Here is an 18,803-nt window from a genome sequence, read left to right on the forward strand (position 1 = left end):
CATATGTTAAGAAAGGTAGAGGTAGTCCTAAAAAGTCTTGGTTAGAAAATATTAGAAATGCTTTTTCTTTTTTAGATTTAAATGAGAATTTGACTTTTAACAGGACACAATGACGAGAAAGGATTCATGTAGCCGACCTCACATAGTGGGACAAAGGCTTGTTGTTGTTGTTGTTGTATCAGTTATGTCTTTGACCTCACAAAATTCAGAGACATCACCCAGTGTTTTAGAAGCTGCCTAAATAGACCTACTCTTAACATTAATGTTTGTCAAGGTGGCTGCTATAGTCTAGCCTTCACAATGAATTGATAGATTGAATCGCTCTCTTCCATAAAGATGGTTTCTAAGACACTCATCCTAATTGCCTGTCTTGTAGGGCGATGTATGTAGAATCACTCTTGATATTGATTTCTGCCTAAATATAAGCCCTTTTAACTTTAATATTGGTTTAACAAAATTTATTTTTTGCATAAAATTTCTTAAATGACTGAATTGGAGATGAATCCATTGTATCATCATTAGACATTTAGACTTATCCCAACTGTTTGGAGATGCCCATACAAACATAATAACTGCATTCCAAACCTTTATACTTATCATTTAGTTCACAATGACAACATTTATGATTGCTTTTTTGGAAAGAATTAAGATAAGTCACTGCTTTAAAATGAGCAAAATTTGTTGACGATTTCGGTTCATTTATTTTACATTTTCAACACGTTTTAGATGCATTTCAACAGCTCATCTACCTGCATTTTCAAACTGTAATGGTCAACACCATCATGTAATTTAACCATATATTTGCACATAATAAATGCTTGCGTTATGCATTTTTATAAATATTTTCCAATTGATTCTATAGATTCAATTTAATTTAATAAATTTAAACCATCAATTCTAGTTACTTTATAATTTTCTTAGTGCAATGTTTCGAGCATGTATTGGTTGACAAAAAAATATTTTAGAGAACTCGATCGGATAAATAATATATTTGTCATGGTTGAACATAAAGACAGCCATGACAAATGAATTTTTAAGATATAGAAACTGAAGGGAGACCCATCTTGCGAAACAATATAAAATAAATGTAGCATATTGTTGAGACTTTGACTGTACTTGTAGCATATTGTTGAGACTTTGACTGTACTTTCTAAGTAGAAGGCGTTGGTACAAATCCCCTAAACATGTTCTGTTAAAATAATTTTGGTTTTCAATTATTTTAATTATTACACTGTCTTTAAATCAGGTATGAGAAAGGAGCCTACATGTTTGGGCGCATGGATCTATGTGATTTTGTGCTTGAGCATCCAACCATTTCTCGATTTCATGCTGGTATGCAACTTTTCATTTATGGTGTTTTGTTTTTGACTGAACAATCATTTCGACATCGATTAAACTTTTTTTTTCCTTTTCCTTGTGACTATTTGTAATTTCACTGCCTGTATTTTTTTTAGATTTATACTGTTTGTAATCATAGATATTTTTGTATTTGTGGTGGGATTATTTTTAGGGTGAAAAATGCACTAGATACATGATTTATTATCTGTCATTAATCGTTTAAAATAGTAATCCTTATCAAATAATATTCATGTATGTCATGAGCTTAACCTTGATCATTAATTTATTAAAAGTAGATGGGAGGGATTAAAAATTGTCAGTTTAGTTAATTTTAGTTAACGTGCTTTTTGCAAAATTGGTAACCTTATCGGTCCATCAAGATCTGATGTTTACTATTTACATCTCTCATGTTGAAAGGATCTTTCACATTTGATATAGTTTTTATGTTGTCTTATGATATAAAACGAGGATAAAGCTTTTTGGTAACTATTATTGTTGAGTGCTGATGTCGGCATATCAAGAATTTTAGGTGGTATTAGTTTCCCATTTATAGCATACAATTATTTTAATTGATAGCTCTTGTATGATACAAAGGCTTTTTTCAATTCAATCTTGATCAGGTCCCAGTCCAATACCCAGTAGGAACTACCTGGGGGATTGAGTCTTTCTGATCTTTGGCTGTCTTTATTCAACTATGAGCTACTCAAAATCTGTTGCAGATTTCTTAAAAGCAAAAATTAGTTTATTTAATTGTGATGAGCTCAGACTCTTTTGATCAACGGAAGCATCTATCTGAAGCTACTGCAAGCCTAAAAGAATGTTAAATGTGATATATTATATATGCATCTATGATTATATGTAAAGTGTTTAGGGTTTAGCATTTAGTGCTTAGGATAGCAATAGCTTGAATCATTATGCTTAATGGTATTAATAACAAGTTCTTTGAAGTAAGAGTTGCTATAGATGGCTGAGGCAAGGAGTGCTTGCAAAAGTGGAAGCAATAATTTGTTTTTTGAATATGCACTTCTGTGCAGGATTTCAGTTAACCACTGAACTGAAATATTGATAGGTACTACATAAAGTGTTCAATATTAATGAACGGTGTACAATTTATGAAACTAGGATAAAAAATTACATTAAAAAAAATCAAAACTCGAAATAACTTGAAATTCACTTGAAATTTGACTCAAAATAGATTACATGGTTCAATTTTGAGCTCCACTTAGGACTTGAAATCAATTTCAAGTTGATTTTAAGTTTCAATTGACCAGCTCAAATTTTATTTGGGTTGACTTGGAGTATGAAAAGAGATAAGTAAGTATATATATATATATATATATATATATATATATATATATAATTTAGAATTAATTAAAATATTTCTTGAGTTTACTTGGAACTGAGTAATTTCTAGTTAAGTCAATCAATCCGATTTGATTTAAATTTTGATTAAACTTCGAGTCAAATTAGAATAAAATTTTATTCAAGTCGACCCAAACTCACCACAAACTTGCCTAAATATCAACTAGATTCCTTCGTATTCTTCAAATGGAAGGTTCATTTTGTCAGCTTTAGCCTTTGGTCCTAAAACCTAAAGCAGCTCACCTCTATCTTTTTTTACTTTCTATTGCAGCGATTGCGTTCAATTTTCTTGCTCTCATAGTCTCATTGTTTTTGCAAATTATTGCTCACAACTTTGGCTTGCTAGTTAGTTTCTGCTTGAGCCTTCCTTCTCGAGCTTCATTGATGGGGACATTAGGTCATGGAAGGTTTATCAGAGGCGTGGCCGCCGATCTACGGCCACGATTGAGTCATTGTATTTTTGATATATTCTATGTTTTTTCTTATTTATGTTGTTGCATTTTATTTGCTTTATTTAATTTCTCGTTGTACTCTTTTATTAAGGGATGTCGTATGTAAGCCCTAGGGGCATTGTTGTCTTTTGTCTTTGAGTCCTTTGTATGAGGCTTTATTTAGCCCTCATTGTTCTCTTTTGAGGTTAATGAATGAATGCTAATTTTTCTTCCCTTATGATTTCTTTGTGAGATCGTATGAGCATTTGAGAGAGAAATCCCTAGGAGAGGGAGATCGGATCACCCACCAACCTTGGAGACGGCTGGGTTCCTGGTTCCTTATTTTGTGTTTTCTCATTACTCCTCCTCCCAAGCCTTCAGCCGCCTGCCACCAAGCCTTACCCATCCACCTGCCGGTTTCATCACCACCATAAAACCCTCCACCATCCCCACGGTCAAATCCCACCCGCCGGCCCCATCTCTCCCCTTCTTCTCTCCTTTTCCCTCCCAATGCATCATTTCCTAATTTAGATTGAATCAAAATTGGACAGATTTTGAATTCAAATCCAATTGATTTAAAATCCAAAATATTTCTTAATTTATGAAATCTATTTTAGGAAAGCTTCTTAATTAACTCCTATTTGAATTTCAAATTAAATAGGATCTAATTAAATCTTTCCTATTTCCTAAATCTAAAATAAGAAACCCAATTTAATTCCTCAAAATCCTCTCCCTCATCCCTAGTGCTGCCGGCCCCTCTTGGATCCCCTTGGAAATTCTTTCCAAAATTCAAGTTGCTCTTTTGGAAAGAATTCAAAACCCTTCCTTTTCTATTGGCCGAAATTCCCCTTGCTCCCCACCTCCTTAAATATTTCCAAAACCACTCATTCTAAGTTGGAATTAAGCCTCAAGCTCTCCTCCCTTGCTTGCCGAAAACTCTTTAAGGCTTCTGTGCTATTTTTCCTCCACAAATCCCATCCCACGTGGGGTTTCCTGCTCTCCAAGACTGCTGCCAAAAATTTCCTGCAACCATTCCTAGATTCTCATCAGCCAGAGGCTTCGAAACTGCTGCCTTAAAGGGACAGCTTGCTGTCCAATAGCTTCCGCCGGATTCTTTTCACTGTAGCACCATCGAAGAAGTATCTCCTTGCCGTCCAGCATCTCCCAAAGTCAAAATAGCGACTTCTCGCATGGATGGCTGACCCAGAAACAGATTACGACCTTGCTTACGACGAACACGGGTTCGTGCACATTCTCCATTCAACCTTCTTCGACGTCAACTCGAGAATCAACCATACGGTGGAAGACTACATAGAGCTACGGGTGTCAATTTTTGACACGACTCGAAACACAACCCGACCCGAACCCGACATGGAAAAATCCGGGTTAGGGTCAACCCGGACCCGAAACGGGTCGGGTTCGGGTTCAACAAATCAACCCGTTTTAAAAATCGGGTCGGGTTCGGGTTGACCCAGCAACCCGAAAATGACACAAACTCCTATTTGACTCGGAAACCCGAGATTGGTCCATTTTTGACTCGATTTTGACCCGCAAATTGAAGATTGACCCGATTTTGACCTGAAAACTAGCAATTTTAGGTCAACTTCGGGTCATTCGTGTTGGGTCGGGTTGACCCGGACCCGAATCGGGAGGTCCAGAAACCTGACATGTTTTTAAAAACGGGTCGGGTTTGGGTTGACCCGAACAGTGCCGGGTCAGTTCCGGGTTCAACCCAAACCCGACCCGTTGACCCGAATTGACACACCTACATAGAGCGCATCTTGGACACCTTGGTTGAAGCTATTGAAGAACAACATGAGATCGTTGAGTGAAGGATTGCCGCCGATCCTTGACGGAGGTTTTACTTTTCCCTTTTCTTGTATTTCTTAAGTCTTACATTTTTCTTGTGATTTGTTGTAGTTACGAAGGACAGATTCACCTGATTCTGCTAAGCTTAGTAAACATAGGAATTTGAGTACATTCATTGTCTACTTATCTTATTTTTAGACTAGGGATTTTGTTGAAACTATTACTTTGGCATATTGTTGTTTTCTAATTTATTTTGAGGACCCAAATCTTTTGGATGTGCAACTTAGCCTAAATGAAAGTGTATTTCTCTAATCAAGAATTTGTGCAAGTTCTTTATAAAATTCATTTGCAAACATCGTAGTCCTACATCATCTGGTATCAGAGCATGGTATGCTCTTTTTGCATGTGTTAGAATCCTTGGTAGAATTTTTCTTTCAGCATTTTATTCATTCCACCGTTGCATTTGTGTCATTTAGAAATTGTTAGGTTGCTGTCCTTACTTTTCTCATAGTCATTTCACTAGACATAAGGGTGTTCTAATCATATAACTTGCTATCCTTTACATCCTAGTCACCTTAGATGTCCTGTAATGATTTCCCAATGGACCCGGAACAACTAGGAAGGACCTTAGACTTGTTGGTAGGCCAAATGAACAATATTAATCATCAACTCAAAGAGAACCAAGCCGACCTAGCTGAACTTCGTAGGAACACCACTGAGCGATTTGACACACTTGAGCGAGCTAGACAACATCCTACTCCCTACATCTCATCTAGACCACCTTCTATGTATGGAGATGACACTTACCCGGATGAGAGGCAACACTGTGCCAATCATCGAGCTCCTTACCATGGACATGACTCACGTCATGATCCTGATATACCACTCATGAAAAAATATTAAAGTTGACGCTCCTACCTTTGATGGCACTCTCGATCCCCAGCTCTTCATGGACTGGATCAAAGGTATGGACAGTTTCTTTAAGTGGTATAACATCTCCGAGGCTAGGAAGGTTAGTTTTGCGGAGATGAAGCTCACGGGTAGGGCTAGTCAATTTTGGGTCAACTTAGAGAGCCTTAGGGAAGCTAGGAATGATTACCCCATTACCGATTGGCCGTCCATGAAACGGGAACTCAAGCAGAAGTACTTGCCTCCCTCGTACTTCCCCCGACTATTGGACAACTGGAATAGGATGAATGAAGGCAACAAACCAGTTAAGGAGTACATTGCTTCTTTCGATGACTTCCTGATTCGCTGCAAGGGGGAGACCTCTACCACCCCAGCGCAGATTTTGTCTATGTTTCAAACCGGGTTGCGAGAGGATCTTCGCAATGAGCAGTTTGCCCGGAACATCACTACACTGGAAAATGCCTACAACCTAGTGCTTGATTTAGAGGAGTCCCGTTCACAGCTCCCGAGCTGTTCACATGACTCTAGGCCTTCCTACAGACCTGCTAGTAGTTCCATTCCACACACTTATGCTACCCGACCCACTCTTGGGAGCACGACCCGACCTCCCACGGGTCCTCTTGCGCCTTGATCTGATTATAGAAACAAAACTTCCACCTTGGATACCCCTCGGTCCAGTCCTGGGATCAAGTGCTTTCGATGCCAGGGGTATGAGCATATCACTTCTCAGTGCTCCAGTCCCTATAAAGTCTCGATCATCGAGGAGATTACTGAGGACGATCTCGAGCTCGAGGTTGATCAGATTCACCAGGTCGAGGAGGAAGATGAATACTTCGAAGAGGATGATGACACTACGATCCTCCATTGCCTTCAGAAATTAGATACCTCTACCATCTGCGTGGTGAGATGTGCGCTATCCCACCCGACACCCATAGATGACTGGTATTTGACCTCAATTTTTCACGCCTACACCAAAATCAAAGACAAGAACTGTAAGGTCATCGTGGATAGTGGTAGTTGCATAAATGCTATTTCTTCTAGCATGATATCTAAGTTGGGTCTCTCTGCCGTTCGTCACCTCAACCCGATCTACGACCATGATTGAGTCATTGTATTTTTGATTTATTCTATGTATTTTCTTATTTATGTTGTCACATTTTATTTGCTTTATTTAGTTTCCCGTTGTACATTTGTATTAAGGGATGTCGTATGTAAGTCCTAGGGGCATTGTTATCTTTTGTCTTTGAGTCCTTTGTATGAGGCTTTATATTGCCCTCCTTGTTCTCTTTTGAGGTTAATGAATGAATGATAATTTTTCTTCTCTTGTGATTTCTTGTGAGATCGTATTTGCATTTGAAAGAGAAATCCCTAGGAGAGGGAGTTCGGATCACCCACCAACCTTGGAGAAGGCCAGGTTCGTGGTTCCTTATTTGTGTTTTCTCATTACTCCTCCCAAGCCTTCAGCCGCCGGCCACAAGCCTTCCCCATCCACCAGCCGGTTTCGCCGGCCACAAGCCTTCCCCATCCACCAGCCGGTTTCATCACCACCACCATAAAACCCTCCACCATCCCCATGGTCAAATCCCACCTGCCGGCCCCATCTCTCCCCTTCTCTCATTTTCCCTCCCAATGCATCATTTCCTAATTTAGATTGAATCAAAATTTGACAGATTTTGAATTCATATCCAATTGATTTGAAATCCAAAATCTTTCTTAATTTACGAAATCTTTTAGGAAAGCTTCTTAATTTACTCCTATTTGAATTTCAAATTAAATAGGATCTAATTAAATCTTTCCTATTTCCTAAATCTAAAATAAGAAACCCAATTTAATTCCTCAAAATCCTCTCTCTCATCGAAATTCTTTCCAAAATTCAAGTTACTCTCTTGGAAAGAATTCAAAACCCCTCCTTTTCTATTGGCCGAAATTCCCCTTGCTCCCCACCTCCTTAAATCTTTCCAAAACCACTCCTTCTAAGTTGGAATTAAGCCTCAAGCTCTCCTCCCTTGCTGGCCGAAAACTCCCCAAGGCTTATGTGCTATTTTTCCTCCACAAATCCCATCCCACGTTGGGTTTCCTGCTCTCCAAGACTGCTGCCAGAAATTTCCTGCAACCATGCCTGGATTCTCATTAGCCAGAGGCTTCGAAACTGCTGCCTTAAAGGGACAGCTTGCTGTCCATCAGCTTCCGCCGGATTCTTTTCACTGTAGCACCATCAATGAAGTCTCTCATTGCCGTCAAGCACCTCCCAAAGTCAAAACAGCGACTTCTCGCATTGATGGCTGCCCAGAAACAGATTACGGCATTGCTTACGATGAACACGGGTTCATGCACATTCTCCATTCAACCTTCTTCGACGTCAACCCAAGAATCGATTATACGGTGGACGATTACATAGAGCGTATCTTGGACACCTTGGTTGAAGCTCTTGAAGAACAACTTGAGATAGTCGAGTGGAGGATTGCCGCCGATCCTTGACGGAGGTTATACTTTTTCCTTTTCCTGTATTTCTTAAGTCTAACATTTTTCTTGTGATTTGATTGTAGTTACGAAGGACACATTCGCCTGATTCTGCTAAGCTTATTAAACGTAGGAATTTGAGTGCATTCATTGTCTATTTATCTTGTTGTTAGACTAGGGATTTTGTTGAAACTATTACTTTGGCATATTGTTGTTTTCTACGTTATTTTGAGGACTCAAATCTTTTAGATGTGCAACTTGGCCTAAACGAAAGTGACCCCTCTTACGTTTTGATTCGTTGTTTTAATTACTAATAAGTTTCTTTGTTATTTCTCTAATCAAGGATTTGTGCAAGTTCTTTATTAAATTCATTTGCAAACATCGTAGTCCTACATCTTTCATCCCTTTTGTCGTGGATCCCACATTTGTTCTTGCATTCGTGATTCTTGATTATTGTTTTCCACTGCTTTTGCTTTGGTCTTGAGCTTTGTCTTGACCACCACCTTGGCTTATGTTCATCATCTCTATTGCACTAATTTGTTGCGTCCCGCTATTACTATCCCTGGTTCTCACCACGCACCATTGGTGAGCAACCTCCACCTTCATTTGTGGAGCTCATCTTTCATCTCGCTTCTTGAGCCTTGTTTGCCTTGTTTGCCGGTGTTTGTGTCAAGCTTTCGCCACATGCTTCATCTTTACCCATTTCTTTGTTTTTGTCGTCTTTGGATTATTTGGCTATTGGTGGTGGTTATTTTGCTCCATCATGTTGAATCTCTTTGCATACTGTTGCTCAGTTTACCAGGTCTTCTACTCCCTCTTTTTATCCTTCATTGAAATGATAGGGGGAGGGGTTCCTATTAATTGAACCACCTTGTCAGTTCCTCTTATTCTTTTAGCATGGCACAATATCTATTAAACACAACCCAACCACTACCTTACATGATAAATCCACTCATTTTTTTTGTGGCAGATATTTATGATATGACAGCTCCATTTTCATTTTGTTTTTTGAGCTTGAGTATTATTTGTATGTTCACATCTGATCTTCATTGATTTGGTGATTGCTTTGTTGGACTTATTTACCAGCGTGAAATGCTTGTTAAACTATTTTTAGAAGCAGACTATTCTAGACTTTCCTTTCGGCATTCATATTATGTGTATGGCCTACAAATGCGTATGTTGAAGTGGTCTCCATACTTTGATACTGCTAAAGTTTGTCTATTATATCCGATTTGGTTATCTTTCTTCATCTATGGCTCCATTACATAAACTGATCGACCATATACTCATTAGGTGCAATGTTTGGCAAACAAAGAAAAGTGGATGCTGCCACTGCTAGGTTTATCAATAATCTGTGGCTTGTGTTCTTGTTTAGATGGACATTTTTGCCACTTTGGCTCAAGAGGTATGGAGAGGCACTTAGTTCGCTATTGTCAAAGAGTGGTTTTGCCCTTATCTTACAAACCTTGCAAATTTTTTGGATATGCCTACATTGATTATTTTAAGTCTCATTTACAATTCTAGAAATTATCCTCTATGGTTCCTATTGTTGAAATTGGCCTTTTTGATCACAATATGGATACACAAGATTGTTGTGTGTAATACTCTTGATCAAATAGAATTTACTAGCTTGCTAGGTGATATTCTCTCTACCTTGATGTCATGCCCAATGATGACCCCTCTCCCTCAATCATAAAACCCCAGTAAGGTTGGTATGAATCATTTGATTGAATCTTCTACTAACATCCATTCTGAAATTCTACTCATCATAAGAGAGTGAGAGATAAACTCAATAACTTGAACGATTGAAATAAATCTTAGAGATCCATTAATATAGTATAATTTCACTGCACGGAAGCATCCAAAATATTTATCTATAGATGTTTTCATAAACATCAACGCTTATATATATAACATCAAAATTTTATTGTATACTGTACGTGATCATGCTTTGTATCTTAAATCAAAATTATACATAAAGAAATTGGATAGTCAATTCAAAACTTGATTTTACTCAAGCTCAACCTTATCTTATCATCTCCCTAAAACTATAGCCAGAGTAATAATTGGTGAGTTATAAAGCTCACCAAAATAAATAACTCTAATATATGATTCAAATATTCAATAAAAGTTAATAACATAGTGATGGGGACATCGGAACTTCAAAAGTCTATCAGAGACGTGGTCGTCGATCTACGGCCACGATCTAGTTGATGTATTTTTGAGTCGTATTATGTATTTGTCTTTTATTATGTTATGTTTGTATTTGCTTTTATTATTTTCCTCTTTTACCCCCTACTTATGGGAGGTCATGTGTAAGCCCAAAGGGCATTGTCGTCTTTTTTTTGAGTAATTTGTACGAGGCCATATATAGCCATTATGTTCTCTTTTCATGCTTAATGAATGAATGATAAAATTTTCCTCGTGTTTTGAGTTCTTGTGAGAGCTTGAGAGAGATTGGAGAGAGATCCCTGGGAGAGGGAATTAGATCACCCACCTATCTTGGAAGAGTCCAGATTCAGGGTTCGTTTTTTTTTTTGTAATTCTTTTATGTTTCTTCTTCCCTTCCTTACCACCCATGGTTTCACCTTCATAACCCCACCACCGGCCACCCAAAGGTCCACCATCCCCACCGTCGGCCACCCTCCCCACCACCACCACGAACTGCCGACCATCCCTTCCCTATCAAGCCGCTGTCCCCCCATCTTTCCCTTTTCAAGATTATTTCCTAAATCTCCCATTTCCTTATTTAACCCAATCTATCTTTGGAAAGAATTTGAATTTAAAAGAAGTCAAATTTATTTCCCAAATCTTTCCTATTTCCTTAATCTTATTTTTGGAAAGGTCCTTAATTAAATCAATTAATTCAAATATGAATTAATTGATTAGAATCCTTTTTATTTCATTAATCCTATTTTTGGAAAGGTCATTAATCAAATCAATTAGTTCAAATATGAATTAATTGAGTAGTTAATACCTTAAATACAAATACATTGAATCCAGACACAAGCCCCCCTCGCTCTCTCTTGGCCGAACTCCCCCCCCCCTTGCCCACCTAATTAAATTCTTTCCTAAAAGCTACCATCTCCTTTAGGAATTAATTTAAATGCACCCCTCTCTCCTACCCGCCGCCCCTCTCTCTCCCTAATCTCCCTCCCCACTAATTCTTTTCTCCTTTTGGAATTAAATTCAAATTCCAAAATCCCTCCAAGGTAAAATATGAAATTAATTTCAGATTTTAAGTTCTTCCTCCCAACACCTAAACCTAATTCCCACATGTGGTTTATCTTCTCTTAGTCGAACCATCTTCTCCTTCCTCCTTTCCTCAAGAATAGGAAAGCCCACCCCCCTTTTTCTCTATTTAAAATCTTGAGACAACCTCTCTCTCTCTCTCTCTAGAGAAGTCTTCAAGGGAAGCAAACCACGATCTTTGTCCACACACCAACACTTCGACACGAATGAATGGCCGATCCGGAGCTTGACTACGGGTTCGCTTACGACCAGCAAGTGAACGTCAACATCCTCCACTGCCCCTTCTTCGACTTTAACCCGGAAGTCGATAACTCCATTGAAGAGTACGTGGACCGCATCATCTTCAATCTTTCGGAGGCCATCGACGAGCAACTTTCCAATGTCCAGTGACAAATTGTTTCGCGACAACAACAAGGGTGAATTTCTTTTCTGTTCATTTATCTTTCTAATATGCTAACCTTGTAGGTGATGATTTAATTGCAAAGTTTTCGTGCTTCGTCCTCTGCCTCCGCTTAGTAAATGTAGGATTTGAGTGTACTTTCTATGTTGCTTATCTCGATCCTGCATCACATGGTATGTTGATCATAAGTTGGACAAATAAATTAATAATATCACGATCATATCTAGTCTAGTGCATTAAATTGAGTTGTAATAAGCAGAAATTTAGCCCACGAATAAATACCCATTTATTCTAATGCCTGCCTACATCATTTTGGATATGTTTGATTGCCTGAAAAAGGAATGCATTATAAAAGAAATACTTTGGAGTTGTTTGGATGGTTGTAAAAGGAATGCATGAGATTACTTTTTTTTTGTTTGATTTGAACTTTGAAGTAAAGTTAATGCAATGTAAAGTGCGAAAAGGTAGTGGCCAGTGGCCGAGATTGGCAGTGATGGTCGGCTTCTGGCGGTGGTGGCTGGTGGCGATGGGTGGAAGACAAAGGCGATGGTCGGCGGTGAATGTGGTGGTGGACGGTGGCGGGCGGCGATAATTGCAATGAATTTTCGGTGTACTTGGAACTTGCTCAAAACGAAGGAATTCCAATTCCACTAAAAATGAACTAGATGATGTAGTCTAAATGCTCCAAAATTTTACACTACATTTGTTTTACTTGAAACCAAATGCTGATATTTTCAAAACCCCTGCATTTGGAATACGTTACACTCTCTTTGTAGGCAACCAAATATCCCCTTAATGCTCATTCTTGTACTCATATTCATGCGTAATATATATTTAATAAATATCCATTTAATGTATATTCATGTAGGGTTTGTCTCGCATTAAATTAGGAAGACTAAACCCACCCTAGTTCTATGGTAATCACATCACATTCTTTTTTTTAACGGCACTAAATCTAATGAAGCTTCTGCATATAATTCATAGAATTCAATTGCACTGGTACCATTTTTACTATGCCCCACGACAACTCTTGTTGGCGTACAATATACATAATAGAGCAGGGACGACACAATTGATTGAATTTACCACCAACACCCCTTTATGGAACACCCACTAGAAAAGAGCGAGTGATAACTCAATCGCTTGAATGTCCCAAATAAATTTAACCAAACAATTTATAATTCATAGAGTTCTAGTAATTTAACATCAATTCCATTGTAGTAAGCGTCCCAAAATATTTCATTCAATCATCTATTGAACTTCTAATGAACATTAAAATTTATATACATAATAGAGAAATTTTATCATATACATTACCCTAATCATGCTTCATATCTTACAGCAATATTAAACATTAAAATATATGATAGCCATTTCAAAACTTGATCCTCACTCAAGCTCAATCATGTCTTGAAACAATAGCCAGAGCAGTATCTGATGAGTTAAAGTGTACTATGATAAAAAGCTTTAACAAAATATTCAAATATTCAAGGGAAGGAAATTATATTGTATGTTAATCGTCAGTTGAATATACAAATTAAATTCATCATCATTTTCCGCTCTATTGCATTACATATAATCATTGTAAAGAGAAATTTCTTGAATAATTACATAGCATATAGTAAGTGAGGTTATCTTCTTGAGTAAAATCTTTACAAGAAATATTAAGTGTTCAATTCTAATTGCACTATATTTGTCAAGAATACAGGTGTTAACATATTAGTTTAAAACTTTAAATAAACATATTATTCATTTGCTTATTTAACATAGAATATTTTATTATAGCATTAGAATATTGTTAGACTAGTCCAGCCGGTAGGCGGAACTATCTGCCTGTTGCGTAGGCCGATCGGGCTGCCAAATCCAAGGGAACGTTTTTGGAAAGATTTGTGAGGGAATTGGGAGGGAAATTGAAGGCAGGGATTGTTTAGGGATTTCCTTTTGATTTGTATGCATTAAATAGTTTGTTTTCCTAGGACTAGGGCATCTTGAATTTGGCTGAATTTGGGATCTCTTAGATTTAGGTTTCCTTTGGGCTCTAGCGGCGTCTAGAGAATTTGGGAGAGATCTATCCTCCTATCTTGCTATTTTCTTCCATATATTTGATTATTGCAATAAAAATTATTGTTTTTTCTGGTTTTCATTGGAGTTTGGAAGCATTTTCTCGCTCTTTCCCCAATATTGATAGGAAATACTTGAGATCTACCAGCGTTTCCTATCAAATATGTCATATATATTTGTCTAGGTTCATTGGCCATTATATGGTAGTTGATTTTACTTGACCCACACCGTATGTAGTAGGGTTTGAATCCAGCCCATCGTCTACATTAATAGATCCCATGTGATATTCATCATTATTGTTTTCAAACTTTTTGAGGTCTCTCTTTTGCCTCCACAAGGGCTTACCTTTGTCGGCTGACATATATAGTTCATTATAAACATTTAATTGCTAACCTATTGCATTAAGTTTTACTTAACCTGATTATTGAATTAAGTTTCTCAATGAAATTGATTTATAGAGAGTTATTTTTCACATATAAACAAACCCTCGTAGTAGGATAAAGGCTTGATGTTGTTGTTGTTGTATATAAACAAACCCATTTTGTATTAAAAGCATCTAAGTGGAGAAGTCTCATTTTCTACCTATTATTGCAGTTTTGCAGTTTAAAAAGGATGGCACATATCTTTATGACCTTGGTAGCACACATGGAACTTCTGTTAACAAGAACCAGGTAATACATTTGATCAGCTCTGCTACTAAATATTGTTTGGATACAATGTTGCTCTGATGATCTGTAGAAACTAATGCTTCCTCACCCATTATTTGGAACTGTCTTGTTTCCCATTTTAAATGCATGTGATAATTCTCTTCCTACCTTTTGGCAATTATATGCGAGAGAGTTCATGTGCGGCAGCAATAAAGGAAACATATATATCCTTTATAGTTTATACCTGTTTACTGTTTTTGTTTACTTAAAATAAATCCAAGGGTTAATTTTTAACCTTCATATTATAAAATTGAGAACCAACATATAAACTTTTCCGTGGTTGCTGATATTGGTTACTGTACCTATGTTGGTTTTTCATTTGTTAGGTCAAGGGAAAGGTCTACACGGAAATTCATGTGGGTGATGTACTTCGATTTGGCCAGTAAGTAGATTAGTATTTAAAATATGATTGATGTATGGATGGATCTCTTGATTCTTTATGTTTTATAAACCCACTTCCATCACCATATTTCCAAACAATAGTGCTTGTTTTTATTTGCAGTAATTTTTTTGTCTTACCAGTAATCAACTTGAATGAAATTCTCTCTAATGATTGTGCTAATAATTCTTCTTTATTATTATCATGTGCTAGATGCGCCTCATGATTCAAGAAGGATACGCCTTTGGTTGAGTGTGATCTTTGTTTTCAAGTAAGAAATGATGCCAGAGTAAAAAATGCTTTGTTTTAGCCAGACTAAGAGGGGTCTTTTTGAGGCCCCTTGGACTTCCCGATCCTTGAGCTAGGATCTTGAAAATTGCTGAATTGAGGCTAAGTTTAGAATGAGGAAAATGCAAGAAAATTTCACTTTGATATATCTTGAATAGAAAATGGCACATTTGACTTTTAAAATATGGTTGCTGAAGATGTTGTTCTACTTATCGTTGTCATATTGGCCCATTTGATCAATAAAGCCTCCAAAAGTTTTTAGGAATAATAGATAGAATCTCTTAATTTTATGAGATTGAAACACATGACTATTGCCATGCCACTCAGCCTAGACCAAAAAAATCTTTGAAGCATCCAACTGACATCCATTCATATTCAATTTGTATAATGATAGACATATTTACCAATTTAACATGGTTGAGCAATTTTAACATATTAAATCCCCAAAAATGTGATTTAACGATTTCTCATAAAAGTGTCATCCACAACAACAAACTGATAAAAATTAATTTCCAATATCCAATGCTCATAAGTTAATGATACTAGTATCATGCTTCTCAGGACTCAACAAATGTTTTCCGAAGGGTTATGCAAGATTGCCTGAAAAACAATCTAAACATGCATAAACCATGAGTTGGTTCTGAATGATGCATCATGATTTAGTTCAGATTCCTGGAATGCTAGTTTCTAAAACCTCAATTTGATTCGTAGTTTTAGGTTTTTACGTGTTTGGGTACCGATGCTTGGAGCAACTTGAAGTAATGTTAACATGAGGAATTGAAAAAGAAAAAAAAAAAACCCTAGAGCAAGTCTTCCAACTTTAGGCTTCGTTTGGTTATCCGGTACTTTTGTAAAAGGTATTTTTAAGAAACATCGGTTCAGAGAAAGAAGTTTTCTAATGGAGAAGCATATATAAAAAGCTTTTTTAAAACAACAGAAAAATGAAAAAAATGGTGTTATTGGGAACGTGGTTTGAGGAACCAAACAGTAAAGAAGAAATAAATTTACATTTTAAGAAAGGAAAAAGAAAAAAAAAAAACGTCCAATCAAACTAGACCTAAGTCATCTATTCTCCATATTCCAAACATAATTGTAGCTAAACTGAGGTATGACAATTGTTAAAGGTCCCTTATGGGTTATTCTTGATACATGGTTTTGTCACAGTCAGACTAACTATAAATACAACACCAATGTGTGTTAGTTTTCATCAAAACAAGTAGTTCAAATGGGTCTCATGGGGTAAAACATAATCATATTATTCTATCGATGGCTTTATCTTTCTTAAGAGTCAAAACGGTAGACATGGTGTAAAACCCGCAAAAATGCCGTTTTAGACTTCGCACGCTTTTCGATGCATCACAACGAGTTTTAAGTGAATTTTTCAAAGTCGTCGGAATTCGACGCAATAAATTTTATAAAATAGAGTGCAAAATTCTGAACCAAAAGGTGTATAGAACCCATATAGGATTTTAAGTATTTTGGGAGTTAAAATTTCTGGAAAACTCTTAATGACGACTTTGCCCTTGATATTATTTGAATAGAGGAGGGTTTAAGTGAGGGCATATATGTAATTATGCATTTATGAGAGCTTTTCCACTCTTCCCATTTCTTCATTTCGGCCGAACCGAGCGGAGAGAGGAAGGAGGGGCGTCGGGTAGGAGGCGTCTCCGGCGACCCGGGAGGCATTTTCCGGCGGCCGTTTGTGGAAGAGCTTGTAGGGAAATCTAAGAGAAGGCTAAGGTAAGTGTTTTGCTTGGGTTTTCTCTTATTTTCCATGAGTTTTCTCTAAGGAATGAGAGTTAGGGTTTTGAGAAAACTCAATATTTCTTTGAGATAAGTTTAGGGAATGGTAATATGATGTTTTTAAACCCTAATGTGAGTTGTTTTCATGAAAATGTGGATTTTAAAATTTAGAAAACCCAATGAATTGTTGTATGGTAACTTGAGTTTAAGGGGAAAGAGGATGGTTGTATCTTTGAGGTGAGCAAGGAATTGATTTAGGTTTTCCAAAAGCTAGAGTTAGGATGAAATCCTAATTCTAGTGAAAATAAAATGAAATTGATAGGGTTTGAGTGAGGGGTTTTATAGAAAATCAAAGCTTGGTGTATGAACTAGTTACATGCTTATAACCTAGGGCTTTTTAAAGGTTTGAGAGGGAGGAAACTTATGTTTACACCTTATGTTCGTCATTTGTAGATTTTGATTGCGTAAGAGGAAAGGGGCGTAAAGACTTTTGAAGGATCGCATTGTGGTGCACAAGTTGAGGTAGGTGAAATGGACATTCTTTTAAATTTAGAAAATTCTTATTTCATGCAATTACATTGAAATGTCATTTTTCCTTTTTATGCTCTTTATGGTATTATATTGACTAGCATGTTTCCTTATGAGCTTATGATCTCTTGATGCGAATGTAAAAGTTCTTTTTATGAAATTTTAGAACTCATGAACAATGTTTAAAATTGCGTATTCGGGTATTGAGGCGTTTTTCATTCGTGAGGCGAGGCGTAAGCCTCAAGGCGTTTTGAGGCGTAAGCCTCAAAATCAAAAGATTGCGTAAATATAAAATTATAAATTTTTTATATACTAATGATTGAATAATAAAAAATATAAAAAAGCATAAGATATGCAGTGAAATCAAAATATCTCAATAGTAAGACAACATGAAATATAGTTCAACTCAAAATTCTATCTTTCCCAAATTGCAGTATTCTTTTCATTAAAATATAATTCCAATTTTCAAAAATAAATAACAATGACATATCACATAAGAACTCATAAGTCATCAGCACTATCATCACTAAGGGGTTCTTCATTTGAATCATCATTATGGTGAACTGCTCTCTCCCCTTCCTTCTCTCCTATAGAGTCAAATGTCGGACATTTACTTCAAGATTTATAAGTTTTAATATATATAGCGTGAGTTGTAAGCCTCATGCCAGTGAGACGAGGCGGGCCTCAGGACGGGCCTCAACCAAGTTGAGGCGCAAGCCTCATAAAAAAAACTCGAGGCGTAAGCATCGAGGCGTTTTTTACTGGAATTGCGCAAAGGCGGGTCTCAAGGCGAGCCTCATATTGCGCAATTTTAAACCATGCTCATGAATGAATCTCATGCTACTTTTACATGAACTACACATGCTTTCTATTTACATGCAAATAAACTCATGAGCATAGCAAACACGTATACCCTTATGAAAACATACATTTGATTAGTTCATGAATAGTTTACATAAGCATCTCTTATGAATATGTAAGTATTAAGTGTATGTGCATGTTGACGCAGAAGTATCAAATGATAAAGAGCTCTTTTGAGCAATGGTAAAGAAGTCTCTTATGAGCTAAATGGTAAAGGAGGTTCTTTTGAACCAATGGTAAAGGAATGACCAATTTTATGTACCTGATCAGTACAA

The 18,803-nt window shown here is 36.9% G+C and overlaps 1 protein-coding gene across 1 annotated transcript in view; it reads left to right on the forward strand.

Annotated features, from left to right (window-relative positions):
- Positions 1 to 18,803, forward strand: part of LOC110113405 (kanadaptin) — an 86,583-nt gene that overhangs the window by 4,936 nt on the left and 62,844 nt on the right. Inside the window, exons 3-5 of the mRNA XM_020845978.2 lie at positions 1,247 to 1,332; positions 14,617 to 14,693; positions 15,056 to 15,111. Of these exons, the coding sequence (XP_020701637.2) occupies positions 1,247 to 1,332; positions 14,617 to 14,693; positions 15,056 to 15,111 (219 nt within the window). The remainder of the gene's footprint in view (positions 1 to 1,246; positions 1,333 to 14,616; positions 14,694 to 15,055; positions 15,112 to 18,803) is intronic.

This window comes from Dendrobium catenatum, unplaced genomic scaffold (assembly GCF_001605985.2).
Source record: "Dendrobium catenatum unplaced genomic scaffold, ASM160598v2 fragScaff_scaffold_156, whole genome shotgun sequence".
Classification (NCBI taxonomy): Eukaryota; Viridiplantae; Streptophyta; class Magnoliopsida; order Asparagales; family Orchidaceae; genus Dendrobium; species Dendrobium catenatum.